This window comes from Ambystoma mexicanum, chromosome 1q, assembly GCF_040938575.1.
Source record: "Ambystoma mexicanum isolate Mex_15411 chromosome 1q, UKY_AmexF1_1, whole genome shotgun sequence".
Lineage (NCBI taxonomy): Eukaryota > Metazoa > Chordata > Amphibia > Caudata > Ambystomatidae > Ambystoma > Ambystoma mexicanum.
In genome coordinates this window covers 1,251,611,624-1,251,629,498 of record NC_090922.1, presented here as the reverse complement: position 1 = coordinate 1,251,629,498, position 17,875 = coordinate 1,251,611,624, and the positions used below count along the sequence as shown (strand labels likewise).

General features: G+C 43.8%; 1 protein-coding gene across 6 annotated transcripts in view; it reads right to left on the bottom strand.

Annotated features, from left to right (window-relative positions):
* The window catches only part of LOC138545302 (FRAS1-related extracellular matrix protein 1-like), a 1,530,918-nt gene that overhangs the window by 1,151,074 nt on the left and 361,969 nt on the right, over positions 1 to 17,875 (bottom strand). For all 6 annotated transcript variants that reach the window (XM_069642060.1, XM_069642059.1, XM_069642062.1 and 3 more), the window contains 4 exons: positions 10,015 to 10,338; positions 9,006 to 9,114; positions 6,792 to 6,923; positions 5,983 to 6,327 (listed from right to left, as the gene is read on the bottom strand). In XM_069642060.1, the coding sequence (XP_069498161.1) occupies positions 5,983 to 6,327; positions 6,792 to 6,923; positions 9,006 to 9,114; positions 10,015 to 10,338 (910 nt within the window). The remainder of the gene's footprint in view (positions 1 to 5,982; positions 6,328 to 6,791; positions 6,924 to 9,005; positions 9,115 to 10,014; positions 10,339 to 17,875) is intronic.

Here is a 17,875-nt window from a genome sequence, read left to right as displayed (position 1 = left end):
GTTAATTTCAAGGCCGTATGAAGTAATGTATCTTTGTAGTGAGTCCAGTTGTCTTTGTAGACTTACAGGGGCCCGGTCGATTAAGAGAACATCGTACGCATACAGTAAACGGGATAACTGAACTCCTCCAATCTTCGATGGAAAAGATCTTATTGACGCAGAAGAGTCTTGCATGTCTTCCAAAAAGAAGTTGAAAAGAGCTGGTGCCATTGGCCACCCCTGTTTGTAGCCCCTTGAGGTGCTAATTCATTGGATAGGAGGCCCTCTTTGTTCAGCCTCACTCTCAGTGCAGTGTTGAAATGCACAGCCTTGATAGGGTCAGGTAAAAGATGTAGGGCAATTTTTTCTTTCAAGTTTACTCCATAATTTATGTCGATCCATTTGGTCAAATGCCTGGACAAGGTCCACAAAAGCCATGAAGATCCTGGGCTGTGGCTTCCTGGGTTACCCTCAGTAGTTGAAGTAGGAGAATATTCACTGAGGTTCCCAGTCCCTTAACGAAGCCCGTTTGAAACGGGTCGGTTCAGTTGGCTTGCCGACACCAACTGTGGAAATGGTCCAAGATGATTGAGACGTAAAGCTTCCCAATTATGTCCAGGAGGGCGATAGGGTGATAGTTCCTGGGGTTCTCCCGAACCCCATTTTTATGAATTGGTACCACTACCGCCTTTCTCCATGAACTAGAGATTTGATGAAAAATTGATACTTGAGTCAATAATGTGTGTATGAAATCAGCCCATACTGTGGAATGTTCTTTCAACACGCAGTTAGTCAACCCATCAGGCTCTGGCGGTCTTGAGCAGTTCATCTTTTAGATTTGCCTTTCGATATCACTGATGTTGTTAGAAAATACCCAGGGCTCTGCTCTATGAGCAACATGGCTGCTTGATGTAGTATTTGGGTCCACGGTATAGAGGCTTCTAAAGTGGTTTATCCAGCTGTCTTCAATTATTGGGTTAGATTGGTCTTCCTTGGACACCATACCTTCCGATTTTATCAGTGTCCAAAAGCTTCTTGGGTTTCTAGCAGCTAGAGCTCTAAGCATTCCTTCTGAGTCATTCTGGTACATCTGCGGTCTAATGGAACAAAGCCAGTTTTTATACCTTCCTCTTTCCATAAGTGCTTTTTGGTGATCCTTGGGTCAGTCAGATTTCCTTGCCAACTTCCTGACTCGTTTTCTCCGGGCCACCAGCTCGATGTTGAAAACATGCTGGTGATTGGCAACTGAGTAGGATTTCGCGGAACGTTGAACGCTAAATTATTCCAGCAGAGGAGTGTTTTCAACTGATGGGCCAACTGATTAATTTATCTATTTTGTGACTGCATCTGTGCAGTTTTAGTGAGATTTGCACAGGTAAGTCAATTCATTATTCTGTAAACAAGTTATCAATGCACAAATATGTTTTACTGCAGTGAATGCCATAGAATACGTCTTAGGGAATCCCCCCCCCTCTTTGGTTCTCTTTCATTTAAATAAAATTAAATTTTAACTCCAAATTCAGGCGATTAACTGTCCCAGAATCGCTGGGTGGGCTGTTAAATTAGGAGTTGTAACTTAGCAATATCTTCTAACCCACACATGACCTGACAGTAAATCAAAGTTAATAGGAATTATAATTAATTATATTTGAATTACATTTTAGGTCATTAAATTTACTATATTAATTCACAAACACTTGTACATCTTTCATAGCCCCCATCGATCCATACTATGATTAAGAAATCAAGAAATGAACTAGGGAGACAATCCAGTCTTCAGAAAGCATTTACTCAAGACTTGTTTACTTCAGGGAGATGCAACAGGTGGGGAGAGAGCACAGTAAGTCCCAGTATGCAGCAGCACACCAACTCTCACCTCCCTCCAATGTATGCTCTGGGGTACGTCAGCTAGCCACACATGCCCAATCTCAGTGCAGTTACTTTAGAGTGCAAGGCACATCAAACGATAAGCGAATCAGAATATCGACCTACCGGATCACTGATTTTCAACCATTGATGAGTGTTGCCATGTCTGTCCACAGAACCCGTTCGAAGAATGGGTACCTTTTGGTAGTTAACAATAAATACAATTTCATATTCACATTTCTCAAAAATACTTGTCTGACTGAAAGGTGCTTAATTGCTCATTGTGGATTCAAAAGGCACACAGTATTATCACAAATAGCCTTAGAAACATCTTCAAAAGGTTCCTGAAATGGATTTCATTAGTGTGGAATATACCTTTTATATGAAACCTGCTGTTGGATTAGCCCCTGGTCGTAAACAGTTTTAATAGATTAGAAAGAGGTGTCGCTAGATGTTTTCAAGATGTGGGGCAGTCTTTCATTACCCCCACATTTGATATGAGTATTTAAGGAGAAACAAAAAAGTAAACAGTTGTTACAAATATCTGGTACGTGTTAATTCAACACTTCCTATTGGCTAGCCCCTAAACAATAAACTTAACACACTGCATACAACACAAACCCATTGGTTAGTAAACTGCTGATGATTATCTAAGTGCAGTCCCCCTAAGAAAATGACCTAATTGTGCAGCCAGCAGACGATACTCCTTTTTGATTGGACAACCTACAATGGCATTTTCTCATTGGCCAAGACAACTTCATGATGTGCATGTCCCCCAAGCGACTCAATCATGTTGGAGGTGTGAACAGTTTGACCTGCATATTAGATGCAATGGCATCCTTTCCCATGAACTCAAACACCTGGCAAAATCAGACAGTTCCTGACCTTGTGGCAGGTTGTTCTGCAACACTTTTTGCAACTCCTGTTTTGAAACCTGTTGCTTTCTCTTGCACACATCATTCTGGCTATTTCCTGAGAACCAGAAGACTTCATAAAAAACGTGGCTGAGGATCCACTCTTTGGAAATTAATTCTTCATATTTATTTGTGCTACCAGGCCTTTCTTACTGCAGACCCGGATGTCTTGAATCTCCTAGGAGGCATTACTACTACAGTATTCTGGCAATGCTTCAATTCAGGTCTTGTTCTCACCAAGATCCGCCCTTCACAACTATTGTACTAATCTAACATCAGGAACAAAACTGTTATAATGCATTCTACACAAAGCCCCTCGGCACTTCTAGGGCTATGTAACATTAACTGATATCTGCGCAGCACTGCCCCCTTCCTCCAGGACCTTGGCTATCTGAACGCTTGCTGGGGGACGCAAGAATAAAATCTAATTAATGAACAGGACGGAAGCTAAGTAGTGCAGCCTAGAGCTTCTTAATGATAGAGAACTGCACACTCTAACCAGGCCCAGTTCAAAAGGGCAAAGCTCTGGCTAATGTGGCTGGTGGCTCTTATCCTAACAAAAATCAATATCTACCCTACTTAATGCTTGTGCTACCTGACACTTCAGCCATATACTTGTCAATAACAAAAAGCTTTTCCCTAATGCAATAGTGACACAATCTAATTATTTCCACTGCAACAAGGACAAACCTAACTCAGTGGCACTTGCTAGGAAACATTTGGTGTGTCATAGGTCTAAATGCTAAGTGTAATGGACAGTATCTTTTACTGCTCCTCCTTTCTCCATGTAATGCATGTTTCGAGTGTGTCAAATCTATGTGCCATTCACACGTGGACACAAAGGCTAAAATAAATGACAGAAATACTGACTCTAAAATGACCAGCTGTCCATGCTAATAGTATTTACGCAGCCTGAACTTCATTCCACGTTTGGGATGTTGCACACGCATTGCAACACCTGGGTTAATAGTGTAAAAAAGTATGTTAACCGGTTTGGGTATTAAAGAGGCAGTCGATTACCCAGAAAATATTCAGGGTAAAACAATGCAGCTAGAAAAATAGGCATTTCCGAAGTGGCATTTAAACCTCTATATGATGAAAATATCCTTATATATGATATTAAAACCTGTTTAAACATTCATAGTTTTAGGATGGTAAAAGACTCTCACTCAATTTGTTGGATGTAGTTTTGGCAATTGGTAAATTATTTGTATAGTGTCTCGACTTTTAAAGATGTATAAATGAAATGTGAATTGTATGATTTGTTCCTTTTTTTTTAGCAATTTATGGTGGGGTATTTTAATCGTATAGAGTTTAGATTTGTAAATACCAATAGTTTGTAAACTAGGTAGAGAATGTTATATCTTTCCTTTTTATTGTAATTTACATGTGTTCATATTTATTTCAAAATGCTACAATTAGGATTTACGTCAAAACACAGTAATTAACAACTACCATTAAAGTGGCTTACAACATCGATGGTGCTTGACAAAAACTGCATGAAACATTACAAAAATCCATGAAGCGCAAGCTCTTAATTTTACCGACAAGTTTTGTGAAGTGATATATGGTGGGGCAAAGTTATTTGGAGGGTCCCAAAAGTTGCAATTCCCATGCAAACTCACATATGTATTTTTGCTCACATCTACAACAAAAATGGCTGGATGGATTTAAACCAAACTTGTTTGAGAATCTGCCATCTGATCCCACTCATGATGTTTACTTGGTCTAATAAAACTCAATGGGCAGGTTTGATTTAGAAAATAACGCAAAATGTTACCGTGAAGGTTGCAATCCTTGGGGCCAATCCACAGCCCTGCATGCCATAATTACAGAACTAAATTTGCGGAATTGTTTGCGGACCTGGAGCATTGAAAAAATCAATTTTATTGACTACAGAAAGAGATAGCAATTTTGATTGAACAGAGATTGGCTGAACCTTTAGCAAGTCAGTATCAGATATTGGAGTCCCCGGTGACTGTTCCATTTACTCCCCTTCACAACCTGGCCAGAATGTCCCTCAAACGCATCAGATTGTAAGAAGCTCACTGCTTGTCGTCCAATCTAATTTCTTATCTATTGTACATTCTTTTGTGAAAAGAGCATCGTTTCTCCTGTATATAAATAAATGGTGATATGCTCTGCATGCTCTATTCCCGAACCGTGGGTCGCGATCCATGGACCAGGGCTTTACACGGAGGATCAATACTGTGTGCACATTGGGCTTGAATCTGGTGCAGGAGCATGGTCAAAGGAACATGCATTGCACAGTGTCCTGTGACCATGCCCAGTGACCTGTGACCATGCCCAGTGTCCTGTGACCATGCCCAGTGTCCTGTGACCATGCCCAGTGGGAAAATTCAGGCCTTATGCACTGACCGAGCTTGACAGTAGGCCACTCCTGGGACAATATGGGTCTTTCTGTATATACCTTTAAAACCCCCAAAAATGCAATATCAAATCTTGGTTAAAGGTATGGGTACACTTGCATGAGAAAAAAATGAAATTCACTGAACAAAACTTTAGTTGCAGGGCTGTTATGGTTGGAGTGCAAAATATTTTTTTTTAAAAAAATGTTACCATGGCAACCACTAATAACCTGCTGCCACTCACTGACACCACACATGCCAATTCTGACAGTTTTCACAGGGCATGAGAAACCCAAAGCAATTGAGCAATACAACCCAGCCCCCTTCAATGCTTATGCTGAGTTTCACTTTGTTTTTCAGGCAGGTGCAAAACAGTCCAAATGGGACATCAACAAATATTTTCAAAAGACCAGTTTCCATGTCATGTCAACTGTGACATGTTGCATGGAGGTTGCGGAGTTCTGGTTGCGTTGGCGGGTGAATATCTGGGTTTTTATTTTCCACGGTGCAAGCTTAACTTACCTTCAACTAAAGTTGTTTTCAGTGAAAATATATATAAACGCATACAGCCAATAATGACGGCAAATTAATTTAAAACATTTTCATACCATTATAATCTTGCTTCTTCTGTAAATGACATTTTATGTGCGCTAGTCTTACAATCTCATTTAGATAAACCCACTGGAAATATTCTGTGAACTGTTATTTATTTCCCTACTATGGTCTTCAACGCATCTCCATGCTATAGACTGGAGGCAATTTGAAATCTGTTCAGTTCTTCAATCATATAGTTCCATATTGAGATAATGTTCCCATTGATAATGCGCTTTTAACACGTGAATATTGCTATTTACCTGAGAGATCCGTGAAGTGCTTCTTGATCAACTCTCCAGCTTTCGGTGCCTTGGTGATCTTGTATAGAATGTAATCATCACTAGAGTCGAAGTCAGAGGCCATCAGCATGTGATTCTCCACAAGGATCGTACCTCCTTCTGCAAGCTCAAAGGCAACATTGACTACCAGAAAAGGCGGACTATCATCTTTAGGAAGAATGTTAATAGGAAATTTGTGCCGAATACTGTACTTTCCATCAAAAATTCGGAAAACGATATAGTCCTTGGTTGTATCACTATCATCATGGTGATAACGGATGACTCCATCTTTTATGTCTTGGACAGTGAACATGAAGCTTTTGCCTCCTGCAAAAGAACAGAAACATTATAGAAATTAATAATATGAAAGATGTTTTTTTCAAACTGTACAATTTTAAGAAAATACGTATTCACATTTATTTTGCAAATTGATACACCAAAAGTCTTTCTGCAACGTGGACTGGAACAAACACAGTTAGCTGCCGTTGATATTACAGAAGTTTCATATTTGCAACATTTTCAGCCTTTGTGCAAGTGGTGAATAATTAACTCCTGGCACATTTATTTGAACAAATACCATTTTTGCAAACATTTTTCTCTGGGAGTGTTCCCTTTTATATGGATTGATAACAGTTTAATTCAAAACAGTATCCTAAAATTCCTGGATAATACAATACAATGTAGCTTCTTTTGCTCCTCATACCATTGCTATAATGGCAGGCCTGAAACAATTAAATTACACTTATTTTCATATAATGTAACATTTTCCTTCAAGTAATTGAATTAAATACCTCTCACTGTGAGCTGTCCATGCTGCAAACCTTCAACCGTTACTAGGCGAACTGCATCAAGGTTGTCATTATCTACAATTTGAAAGGATTCCCACGTAATTGGACGGGACTGACCTTCTAACAAATCCAATCCTGTAAGAAATACAACATTGCTAGGTTAAGATGTAGGCATGAATAGTTAAGTGTGAGATACAGTGCTTCTAGAAGTGTGGAGAGGTACTGCTATCCAGAAACCTGTTATGGAAACAGCATGCACACTTAACTGGCAGTTTAATGACAGGGGGATCCAAAATTAATACTGGATATGTCAGGAAAATGGCCACAGTGGTGGGAATGATCTCATTTGGGAATAACACAATGCCCAAAGAAACTGAGTATGTTTTTTTGTTTCTTGTCTCCACTATAATGATAGTTAGATATACATTGAATAAGTTTGTATCCATGCCAATAGAATCTAAACGATATTTATAGTTGATACAGAAACATTTGAAGGTACAAACAAAATGGCACCTATACAAACACAAGGAACGCAGTCAGGTGCTGAATATGACGGGATCCACTATATGCCAACAACTCATTTAAGTAGCTTCTCCAATACATTACATTACATTTAGTATACTGTCATTTGAAGGTACAACTTCTACATGTAAGGCAGTCGAGGGAAAAAATAATATAACCTTACAGATATATACAAAGACCCAACAGGATCTTGACAATCCCATATATATTCAGAGCCAAGAAGAGATGATAAAAGAGGCTGTTAATATTTATAAGAAAACAGCTAATTAGGTGAGCTATACTGATATGACAAAATCTATCCACACTCAAAGGTACACATGAACGTTTAGCTACAAAGTGCCAAACACTTTTTTATTATTTGCCGTCATGAAGAACAATGTTTCAAAGCACAACCAACTCCAATAAATAGAAACTAACGCCATAATTAAAATAGACATCATAAACGTCACCAATGTAGGCAAGATGAACCCTTACCAAGTTAACCAATGTAGAATTTACCATTAAATACAAACGTATAACTGAAACACACGGTCATAAAAAAAAAGGTGGAGGGGTATTGGGGGTTGCAAATAGGGGGGTCTCGCCCGCATATATAAAAACATTTCTTTTTTTAAACAGTATTTTAGGGATCCAAGATTTTATTTTCGCAATGATCACATAGGTCCTGCTTTCACAGGGAACGTGGATCTATGCAGTTAATACATTTTCTCTGTAATTGCTGTTTCTGCAGAAGCTTAAGCTTTGATTGCGTTACACCTTGATATGGCCCAGAGGATAAACATATGGCCTTTATGTTTTTTCATTAGCAACAGGTTACTGCAAAACTTAGTGGTTTAGTATTAAAACATTCAAGCGGAAACTCATTAGTGTGAACGTTATCTCTTTCTGAGTACAATGAATACGTTCTAGAACTACTAAAGTAGAGATTTCACCCTCTAACGAAACAAATATTACATGCTGAGGATTAAAGTTGTTATTAATTCTGTGATTAGGCACAGGACTACAAAAAATGATTGTTGTGAATGAAGACATTAAACCCTGACTCAAGTCTCTCCACTGGCTCTTGCTGCCATGCCCACATAGCTAATTGAGGCAAAGGACCTTGCCCACTCTCCAGTCTTCCCGCACAACCTAAAATCATATTGCATCACAATGTCGTCTCCTCGCCCCCTCTCTGCTCAGTCTGACTTGGTCCCTGTGCCCTCTAAGGACTTTCAGCTATTGCCTTCCTGTCCATCTAAGAGCAACACGACCTTCGGGGCATTGCTACACACTAGCTTTTTCCTGAACACTTTTACATGTTTTCTTGTTTACCCTGCTCTTTCTTGCAAATCCCTGCGAAGCTGCCTTTAGTAGTGTGTTTGGTGCTGTATACACACTCAAATGAATAGGTGTGCAGAGATGAACAGATGTGCGAGGAGCAAAAAAAGCAAAACGTTCTATAGCGTACTACAGAGACAGAGTGACAGGTACAGAAGTCAACATGGATGCCATACTGTGTTGTCCATTGCATCAGCATAACATTTTGTTCTAACAGTTTATCACATAAAATATTTTTGGGTTTTATACAAAACAATCTTCAGTCTTTAAATGAGAATTGTATGTATCACTAAAGGTAAACTGAAAGCGATTTTTCATTAGTTCAAAGCAATTCTATTTTGGGTAGCAAGTTATCAGTTAGTTATGTGTACTTGCCCATGTTCCACGACACCCTGGGAGCATTGGTCTCTGCTGCTCTGATGGAGAAATGGACCATGATAGGAGAGCTATTATTGAAATGGCCATCAATCGCTTCAAATTCAACCTGAAGAGAAAAGTAAAAGAGCTACTGAATCAAGGAATACATGTAAAAAAAGGTTTACTGGACTGCCATTACATAGGTCGCAGTTTGTGGGAACTAACGCAACAGAATCTCACTAATTGTATTTTTTACGCGGTTAATAGATCTATCACATTTGACAACCATTTTTACAAGAACGGTTTATTTTTTTTACATTTTTTAAGCGTATCTTATCCTATTACTTGAACTCCTTTTAAAGCAAATAATTTAATTTGGCCTTCTGCTAAGCAGTAAACCAATGTGTAAGGTATTCTTAAAGGCTGGAAAAAAACAAAGATTTCATAGCAGTCGCATCCAAACTGACATCTGTTGGACCAAAGAGAACCCAGCATCCCCTAAAATATCCTTGGAGAACTCCCTTTATTTTCCCATCTCACCCACTTGGCCATCTACTCCCACGTCTACAAATCCCTTCAGACATGTTTTTTTCATGATAGCAAGCCACCAAACACTCTGGCGTTAATGTTCCGCTCACTTTTTTGGTACACTTCAAGCTTTGTCCAGGTATAATAAAGGTATTATTAAATGGAAGTTTAAGGGTTTGGGTCTATTTGACCTAAAACCTTTGACCTAATCACATTTGATCAAATTTATTTGTCCTTTTATTTGGTCCAAAATGCGGGGGGAGACCCCCTGTAGCCCGCCTGCAGCTCCCTCCCCACTTCCCCTTAACCTAATCTATACCCTTACCCCACCCCTATATATATATACTTAATTCAATTTTACTGAATAAAAGATTTAAAAAAAAAATTGATCAAATGTATTAGCTCAAATGTTTTCAGGTCAATTATGCGAATACCGGTTTTAAGCACTGCTGCAGAAGTGATAATCATGTTTTACAGACCCAGAACGCCAATACCTCACCTCATAGTTCTGTCTCTGTGCGTGGGTAATGTTCGGTGGCTGGTATGCAATGTTCATTTCGTTCAAGTCCTGCCATGTAAAGGAAGTTATGGCTTTCGTGTGGTCATCTAAGTGGGTGATATAGCCCACTGGTGGCGGCTTTGTAATATTGAAGACCAATCGATCTCTCGGGGTTTCGTCGTCCTCAGCATCGATAGCTGCTGTTGAGAGTGGGGTGAGGATGAATTGATCAATCTCCAGGATGAACATGGACATGAAGGCGGCGCGGGGAACTGTATTTTCAAGTGCCCCCTTAATCTCCACAGGAATCCAAACATTTTCTGTCTAGCAAGAGAAAAAACATGGCGCATGTTCTCAAAATAGCATATTATTTTACAACTCAAAGGCTTTGTTGCAACCAAAAGGTAATCGTATGAATTAAACCACAAATAAAGAGGCAGGAAGCAGTGATTACTAGATCCAGCTAGGAACAAAGTGAACTCAGAACTAGGGCTAGGCGAGGGGCATCACTATGCATGCGGACATCCTGCAGAAAAGAGCATGGGCCTCATTACGAGGCCTGCAGTGCAGTGCTTTTTCAGCAGTAATTCTGTTACCTCCACTTTTCATGCTACTTTTACAGCACCATCGAATTCCACTTTGGCACTGAAGTGTCCGATTTACATCCGGACAATTGCTGGAGATACATCCTCCATTTTAACTCCAATATTTAGAGGAATGACCCCAGGAGGAATTAGCACTTAGTATCCAGCAATGTCCACCATGAATGGAGATTGTCAGCACCATACCAACACTTGTAACTCAGAGATAATTATGCTAGTCCGAGAGGCGGTAATGGTGATCGAGTTTGGCTGTAACTCCAACGGAATTGCAGCCCATTTAGTAATGAGGCGCCTTGTGCGTTTGTGTTTGGCTGCAGGGGGACATTGATATCAATGAAGGGGCTACCCTTATGGGCACATTTCTGTAGGGAGAGTGTTCCCTCATTTGCATGTGCTGTGTGAATGCTGCATTACCAAATCATGCACGTGGGAATCTGACGATTGTGGGTGGACCAGTGGCTCACACACTTCGTGTCCCAAGAAGGGGTCTTCTGGAGGGGACAGGAGGGACTCTATGGAGGCTCCCAGAGGGAGGTGAAGTTACAGACTGCATGCTCACATGGTGGGCTCTCACCCCCTTTAAAAGAGCAGTATAGGCGGCCTGCGAACATACAGTGCCACTTGCAAGCGTGCGCAGACCTTTCTTCCTTGGTCACTAACAAACCTTCCAATGCTGAACTGAAACTATGCTATGCATCAAAAACATCCCAGCTTGCAGCAGTTATCCTTACATTCACTTTTTGTGCTTTTGGAACTCTGACTCCAAATCCCAGCCTGATTTTCTCAGCGTGTGTTCCTGCAAATGCAAGCATCCAACAGTTCCAATTGGATTCATTTTCTCAACGTGATCTTGGGTCTCACCCGCCAAGTTCCAGCATGCAACTAGTGGATTCATTTTCTCAACAATAAGCTCTAGGAACCTCAAGTTGCAGGGAGCAGTGTTTCTCTGCTAATATCATTTCTAAAAGGTGCTCCAAGTACTCTGTCTCTAGGTATCACCATGCATCTTTTCTCCCTCCTTAAGGAGCCCTGGTAACTGTAACATCAAGTTCCAGAATGTAGCATTTCTCCTGTCATTTGCTTTCTAAATGGTGCTATATAAGCTATGACTCTAATATAGTGCATGCAACCGTTTTCATCGTATTCACTTTCTCAACGTGTCTTAGGAACTAGCACTTTAAAGTTCTAGCATGCAACTTTACACAGTAGCGTTTCTAGTGTTCGGCCACACACTGTTACCATTTTCACATTTATTTTGCTGTTCTTCTCCCTGAATGTCACAAGCAAAATGGTGGGGGGGGGGGAGGGGTGTGTGTGTGTGTGTGTGTGTGTGTGTGTGTGTGTGTGTGTGTGTGTGTGTGTGTGTGTGTGTGTGTGTGTGTGTGTGTGTGTGTGTGTGTGTGTGTGTGTGTGTGTGTGTGTGTGTGTGTGTGTGTGTGTGTGTGTGTGTGTGTGTGTGTGTGTGTGTGTGTGTGTGTGTGTGTGTGTGTGTGTGTGTGTGTGTGTGTGTGTGTGTGTGTGTGTGTGTGTGTGTGTGTGTGTGTGTGTGTGTGTGTGTGTGTGTGTGTGTGTGTGTGTGTGTGTGTGTGTGTGTGTGTGTGTGTGTGTGTGTGTGTGTGTGTGTGTGTGTGTGTGTGTGTGTGTGTGTGTGTGTGTGTGTGTGTGTGTGTGTTACTATCCTTGTGGGGACTTTGGTGTGTAAACATGCACACGCTGTGGGGACTTGATTTCACTGTGGGGACCTAATCCCAAGTCCCCACATGGTAATGCCTTCCAAATGACTTAAAACAACTTAAAAGACATCTGTGCCAATTTTTAGAACTTTTTAAAAAATGGCTTTGTGGGGACCTGTGTTTATTTTGGTGTGTTGATTTTTTACTCAGCTCTGCCCCCGCTGGGTGGGTGTGGTATTGCAGTCATCAACACACGGACAGGAATTTAAACACACTTGATAAATCAGATGCCCTACATGCTTAGGCAGCAGACAGCAGATTCATGGGAACCATTTATACACAAATACAATTGTGTTTTAAATGGCCTGAACTCTGCGTTTAAATGTAAAATAATGAAATTAAGCTGTTTTTTGTGTATTTTGTATGTTTACAGAATTGGATATAATTGATATGCAATGTAAATCTTCCCTCATTGATTGCACAACACACTTCCAGATTCATTTCAAGCATTGACTACTTTTGTAATAAACGAATCGCAATATGACTTACTTTACTTTCTTATTTTTCTGTGATTTTGTTGAAGTCCCCATAGGGGTGGTGTGTGATGAAATTGAATTCTACACTGTCAAGACAACACATTATGTGCACGGATGTCATCTTGTCTATAGTCTGATATGTGAATTAATTGAATGTTGGCATCACATTTTGTCTTATTATTCAAAAAATATTCACAAAGTTGATGTTTAATTGATACTCATTTGGTTTCCTTACAAGTTGATCTCTAAGGGAAAAAAGTGGCAGTAATGGAATTAGCGCCACTTTGATCAATCTGCTGATATAAGGGTTATTGAAAATGGACACTAATTCCTCTGGTGAAATTAACCCAGAAGAAATGAGCGCTGGAGGAAAAAGTAATGAAAACCAGTGATAATTCCCCCGGGGCTAAATCCTCCAGTGGAATTAGAGCTGGAAATAAAAATGCTAATTCCATCCTATCTTCAGGTAAAAATACCGAACGAAACACTGCCAAAAATAGTGGCCAATTCAACCAAAAATACCCAAATGGTGAAGGAAAATGCATTCAGGTGATGCAAATGAAGCCACAGATGCACCCAATTGGCCATACAAGGGTATGTGAATACGAATAGTATGTAATGATGCTGAAGTCCCAATAGAGCTGATATGATGGTACTGAGTCCACCAAAAGGATGGTGTGTGGTCATGTTGAGGTCTCCGTTGGGATGTTGTTTGATGACATAGAGGTCCTCACAGGGATGGTGTGTCATTGTATAGAAGGCCATATAAGAATAGTGTGTATTTATGCTCAAGGTCCCATAGAAATGGAATGCAATGATATTGAATCCTCCAACTGAATGGTGTGTGCTGATGTTGAGGTCCCCACAGGGTTGATATGTGATGATATTGAAGTCCTCACATGGATGGTGTGCGCTGATGGTGAGGTCCCCAAAGGTATGATATGTGATGATATTGAAGTCCTCACATGGATGGTGTGTGCTGATGGTGAGGTCCCCACAGGGATGATATGTGATGATATTGGAGTCCTCACATAGATGGTGTGTGCTGATGGTGAGGTCCCCACAGGCATGATATGTGATGATATTTAAGTCCTCAAATGGACAGTGTGTGCTGATGTTGAGTTCCCCACAGGGTTGATATGTGATGATATTGAAGTCCTCACATGGATGGTGTGTGCTGATGGTGAGGTCCCCACAGGGATGATATGTGATGATATTGAAGTCCTCACATGGATGGTGTGTGTTGATGTTGAGGTACCCACAGGGTTGATATGTGGTGATATTGAAGTCCTCACGTGGATGGTGTGTGCTGATGGTGAGGTCCCCAAAGGGATGAAATGTGATGATATTTAAGTCCTCAAATGAGTGGTGTGTGCTGATGTTGAGGTCCCCACAGGGTTGATATGTGATGATATTTAAGTCCTCAAATGGGTGGTGTGTGCTGATGTTAAGGTCCCCACAGGGTTGATATGTGATGATATTGAAGTCCTCACATGGATGGTGTGTGATGATGTTGAAGTCTCCTTAATGAAGATGTATTATGATATTAAACATTTTGTATGTGGGCTCTTTGACATTAAATGCCTTACAGATATGTAATGCTTCAAGGAAGTAAAAGAGAGGTTTTGTGAAGATGTTGAAATCATTTAAGAAAGTATTTATAGGCCTGAGTGTGTTTTATGTTAACATGAACTCATGTAATGGTAATGTTACATCATGCTCTGCTTAGTACATGGCCAAATCAGAAATTGAACGAAATCTCACCTGACAATGGGGGTGATTACGAGTTGGGCAGTATTCTGTCTGTAAATCCACTGGACTTACCGTTGCCACCACTTAGTTTGGCAGATTTACAGGTGGGTTACACGTGGTGGTGGCGGAGTATGATCCCTTTTTTTCATTGGACTCTATGGGGCATTTTTGGCAGAATTACTGCCTAAGGGAGCAAGGGCTAAAGGTCAGTGTGAACAAGTGCCAGTTTTGCTGGACAAGCATCAAATACAGCGGAAACGTCATCTCTGCAGACATCATTCCTGTAGATCCCACAAAGACGGAAGCCTTCCTCACCTGGTCAAGACCTCAGAACTTGAAGGAGTTACAGAGTTTCCTTTCTTTAACAGCTACTGGAGATTTGTTGTGGGATATGCCAACATCGTGCAACCGCTTGTGGACCTCATCAAAGGATACCTGCATAACTAGAGGAGCGGCAGGACTACTCTGCAGACCATTTATACCATCCACATGAGCCCTTTGATGATAGGTGGACCGACTAATGCCAGGAGGCATTCAAGGAGCTGAGGCAGATCCTCACTACTTGAGCTCCTCGAATACTCAAACCAATTCTGGGCTACACAGATCCTCAGTTGCCTTGCATCTTGCACATTGATGCAAGTCTTCCACCTGGTGATTGTCTGTTGATCCACAGCCTGGAAAAAGAGTGGACAGAACAAGCTGAGTAACAAGTGGGAGTCTCAACCATTCAACATTGAGCATCAATTAGTAGTGCTGCCTGTCTACTGACTATGGGTATGAGGACAGCCAAGAAACATCAAGACCTTGCAATGGAACCATCTGCTCCAAGTCCAGGATGAGTTTGAGCTGACACTGGCAGTGAGAGAAGAGGACGTGAACCCGACTCTGAGAGTGTTCTTTCGAGACTAATCCTGATCCCATTGCTCCTGGTAAATTGGATGTGGCAGGTTACCCTTACCCATTCCTCCACTGGAATATAGGGAGCCTGACTTGGTACAGGGTTGATCGCTGGGTCAGGAATAAACCCTAGATGAGGCCCCGGCTGATCTTCATCCTGCAACCAGGGAGAGCACGACTATCATGAAACTAACATAGGATTCACCGGGGGTCCAATGTGAGTTTCCCATTGCCTGATCCAAAGTTTTCCATTCTTTCTTCTTTAGTGCAGGTGCCCTTTGAGTTCAGGGATACTTTTGCAGGGCGCAGGGCATGAGAGGGGGTTGGGGGGTAACAGGAGAGAGACACGGGGCATGAGCGAGGGGTGGGGGCAACAGCAGAGAGACACGGGGCATGACCGGGGGTGCGGGGCAACAGGAGAGAGACATGGGGCATGAGCAGGGGGTGGGGGGTAACAGGAGAGAGACACGGGGCATGAGTGGGGGGTTGGGGGTAACAGGAGAGAGACACGGGGCATGAGAGGGGGGTGAGGGGTAACAGGAGAGAGACACGGAGCATGAGCGGGGGGTGGGGGGCAACAGGAGAGAGACACGGGGCATGAGAGGGGGGTGGGGGTAACAGGAGAGAGACACGTGGCATGAGCGGGGGGGTGGGGGTAACATCAGGGAGACACGGGGCAGGACCGGGGATGGGGGGCAACAGGAGAGAGATACGGGGCATGAGAGGGGGTTGGGGGTAACAGGAGAGAGACACATGGCATGAGCGGGGGGTGGGGGTAACATCAGGGAGACACGGGGCATGACCGGGGGTGGGGGGCAACAGGAGAGAGATACGGGGCATGAGAGGGGGGGGGTTAACAGGAGAGAGACACGGGGCATGAGCGGGGTGTGGGGGTAACATGAGAGAGACATGGGGCATGAGCTGGGGGTGGGGGGGCAAAATCAGGGAGACACGGGGCATGAGCGGGGGGTGGGGGGAACACGAGGGAGACACGGGGCATGAGAGGGGGGTGGGGGTAACAGGAGAGAGACACGGGGCATGAGTGGGGGGTTGGGGGTAACAGGAGAGAGACACGGGGCATGAGAGGGGGGTGAGGGGTAACAGGAGAGAGACACGGAGCATGAGCGGGGGGTGGGGGGCAACAGGAGAGAGACACGGGGCATGAGAGGGGGGTGGGGGTAACAGGAGAGAGACACGTGGCATGAGCGGGGGGGTGGGGGTAACATCAGGGAGACACGGGGCAGGACCGGGGATGGGGGGCAACAGGAGAGAGATACGGGGCATGAGAGGGGGTTGGGGGTAACAGGAGAGAGACACATGGCATGAGCGGGGGGTGGGGGTAACATCAGGGAGACACGGGGCATGACCGGGGGTGGGGGGCAACAGGAGAGAGATACGGGGCATGAGAGGGGGGGGGTTAACAGGAGAGAGACACGGGGCATGAGCGGGGTGTGGGGGTAACATGAGAGAGACATGGGGCATGAGCTGGGGGTGGGGGGGCAAAATCAGGGAGACACGGGGCATGAGCGGGGGGTGGGGGGAACACGAGGGAGACACGGGGCATGAGAGGGGGGTGGGGGTAACAGGAGAGAGACAGGGCATGAGCGGGGGTTGGGGGCAACAGCAGGGAGACACGGGGCATGACTGGGGGGTGGGGGGCAACAGAAGGGAGACACGGGGCATGACTCGGGGGTGGGGGGCAACAGGAGAGAGACAAGGGGCATGAGAGGGGGGTGGGGGGGTAACAGGAGAGACATGGGGCATGAGCGGGGGTTGGGGGCAACAGCAGGGAGACACGGGGCATGACCGGGATGTGAGGGGCAACAGGTGAGAGACACAGGGCATGAGAGGAGGTGGGGGTAACAGGAGAGAGACACGGAGCATGAGCGGGGGGTGGGGGGTAACAGGAGACAGACACGGGGCATGAGTGGGGGTGGGGGCAACAGCAGGGAGACACGGGGCATGAGCGGGGGGAAAACGAGGGAGACACGGGGCATGAGAGGGGGGTGGGGGTAACAGAAGAGAGACACGGGACATGAGTGGGGGGTGGGGGGCAACGGGAGGGAGACGCAGGGCTTGACGGGGGGTGGGGGGCAACAGGAGAGAGACACAGGGCAAGAGAGGGGGGTGGGGGGCAAACAGGAGAGAGACACGGGGCATGAGCGGGAGTGGGGGGCAACATGAGAGAGACACGGGTCATGAGCGGGGGGTGGGGGGTAACAGCAGGGAGACACAGGGCTTGAGCGGAGGATGGGGGAACACGAGGGAGACACGGGGCATGAGAGGGGGGTGGCGGGTAACAGGAGAGAGACACGGGGCATGAGCGGGGTGGGGGGCAAGAGCAGAGAGACACGGGGCATGAGCGGGGGGTGGGGGGTAACAGGAGAGACATGAGGCATAA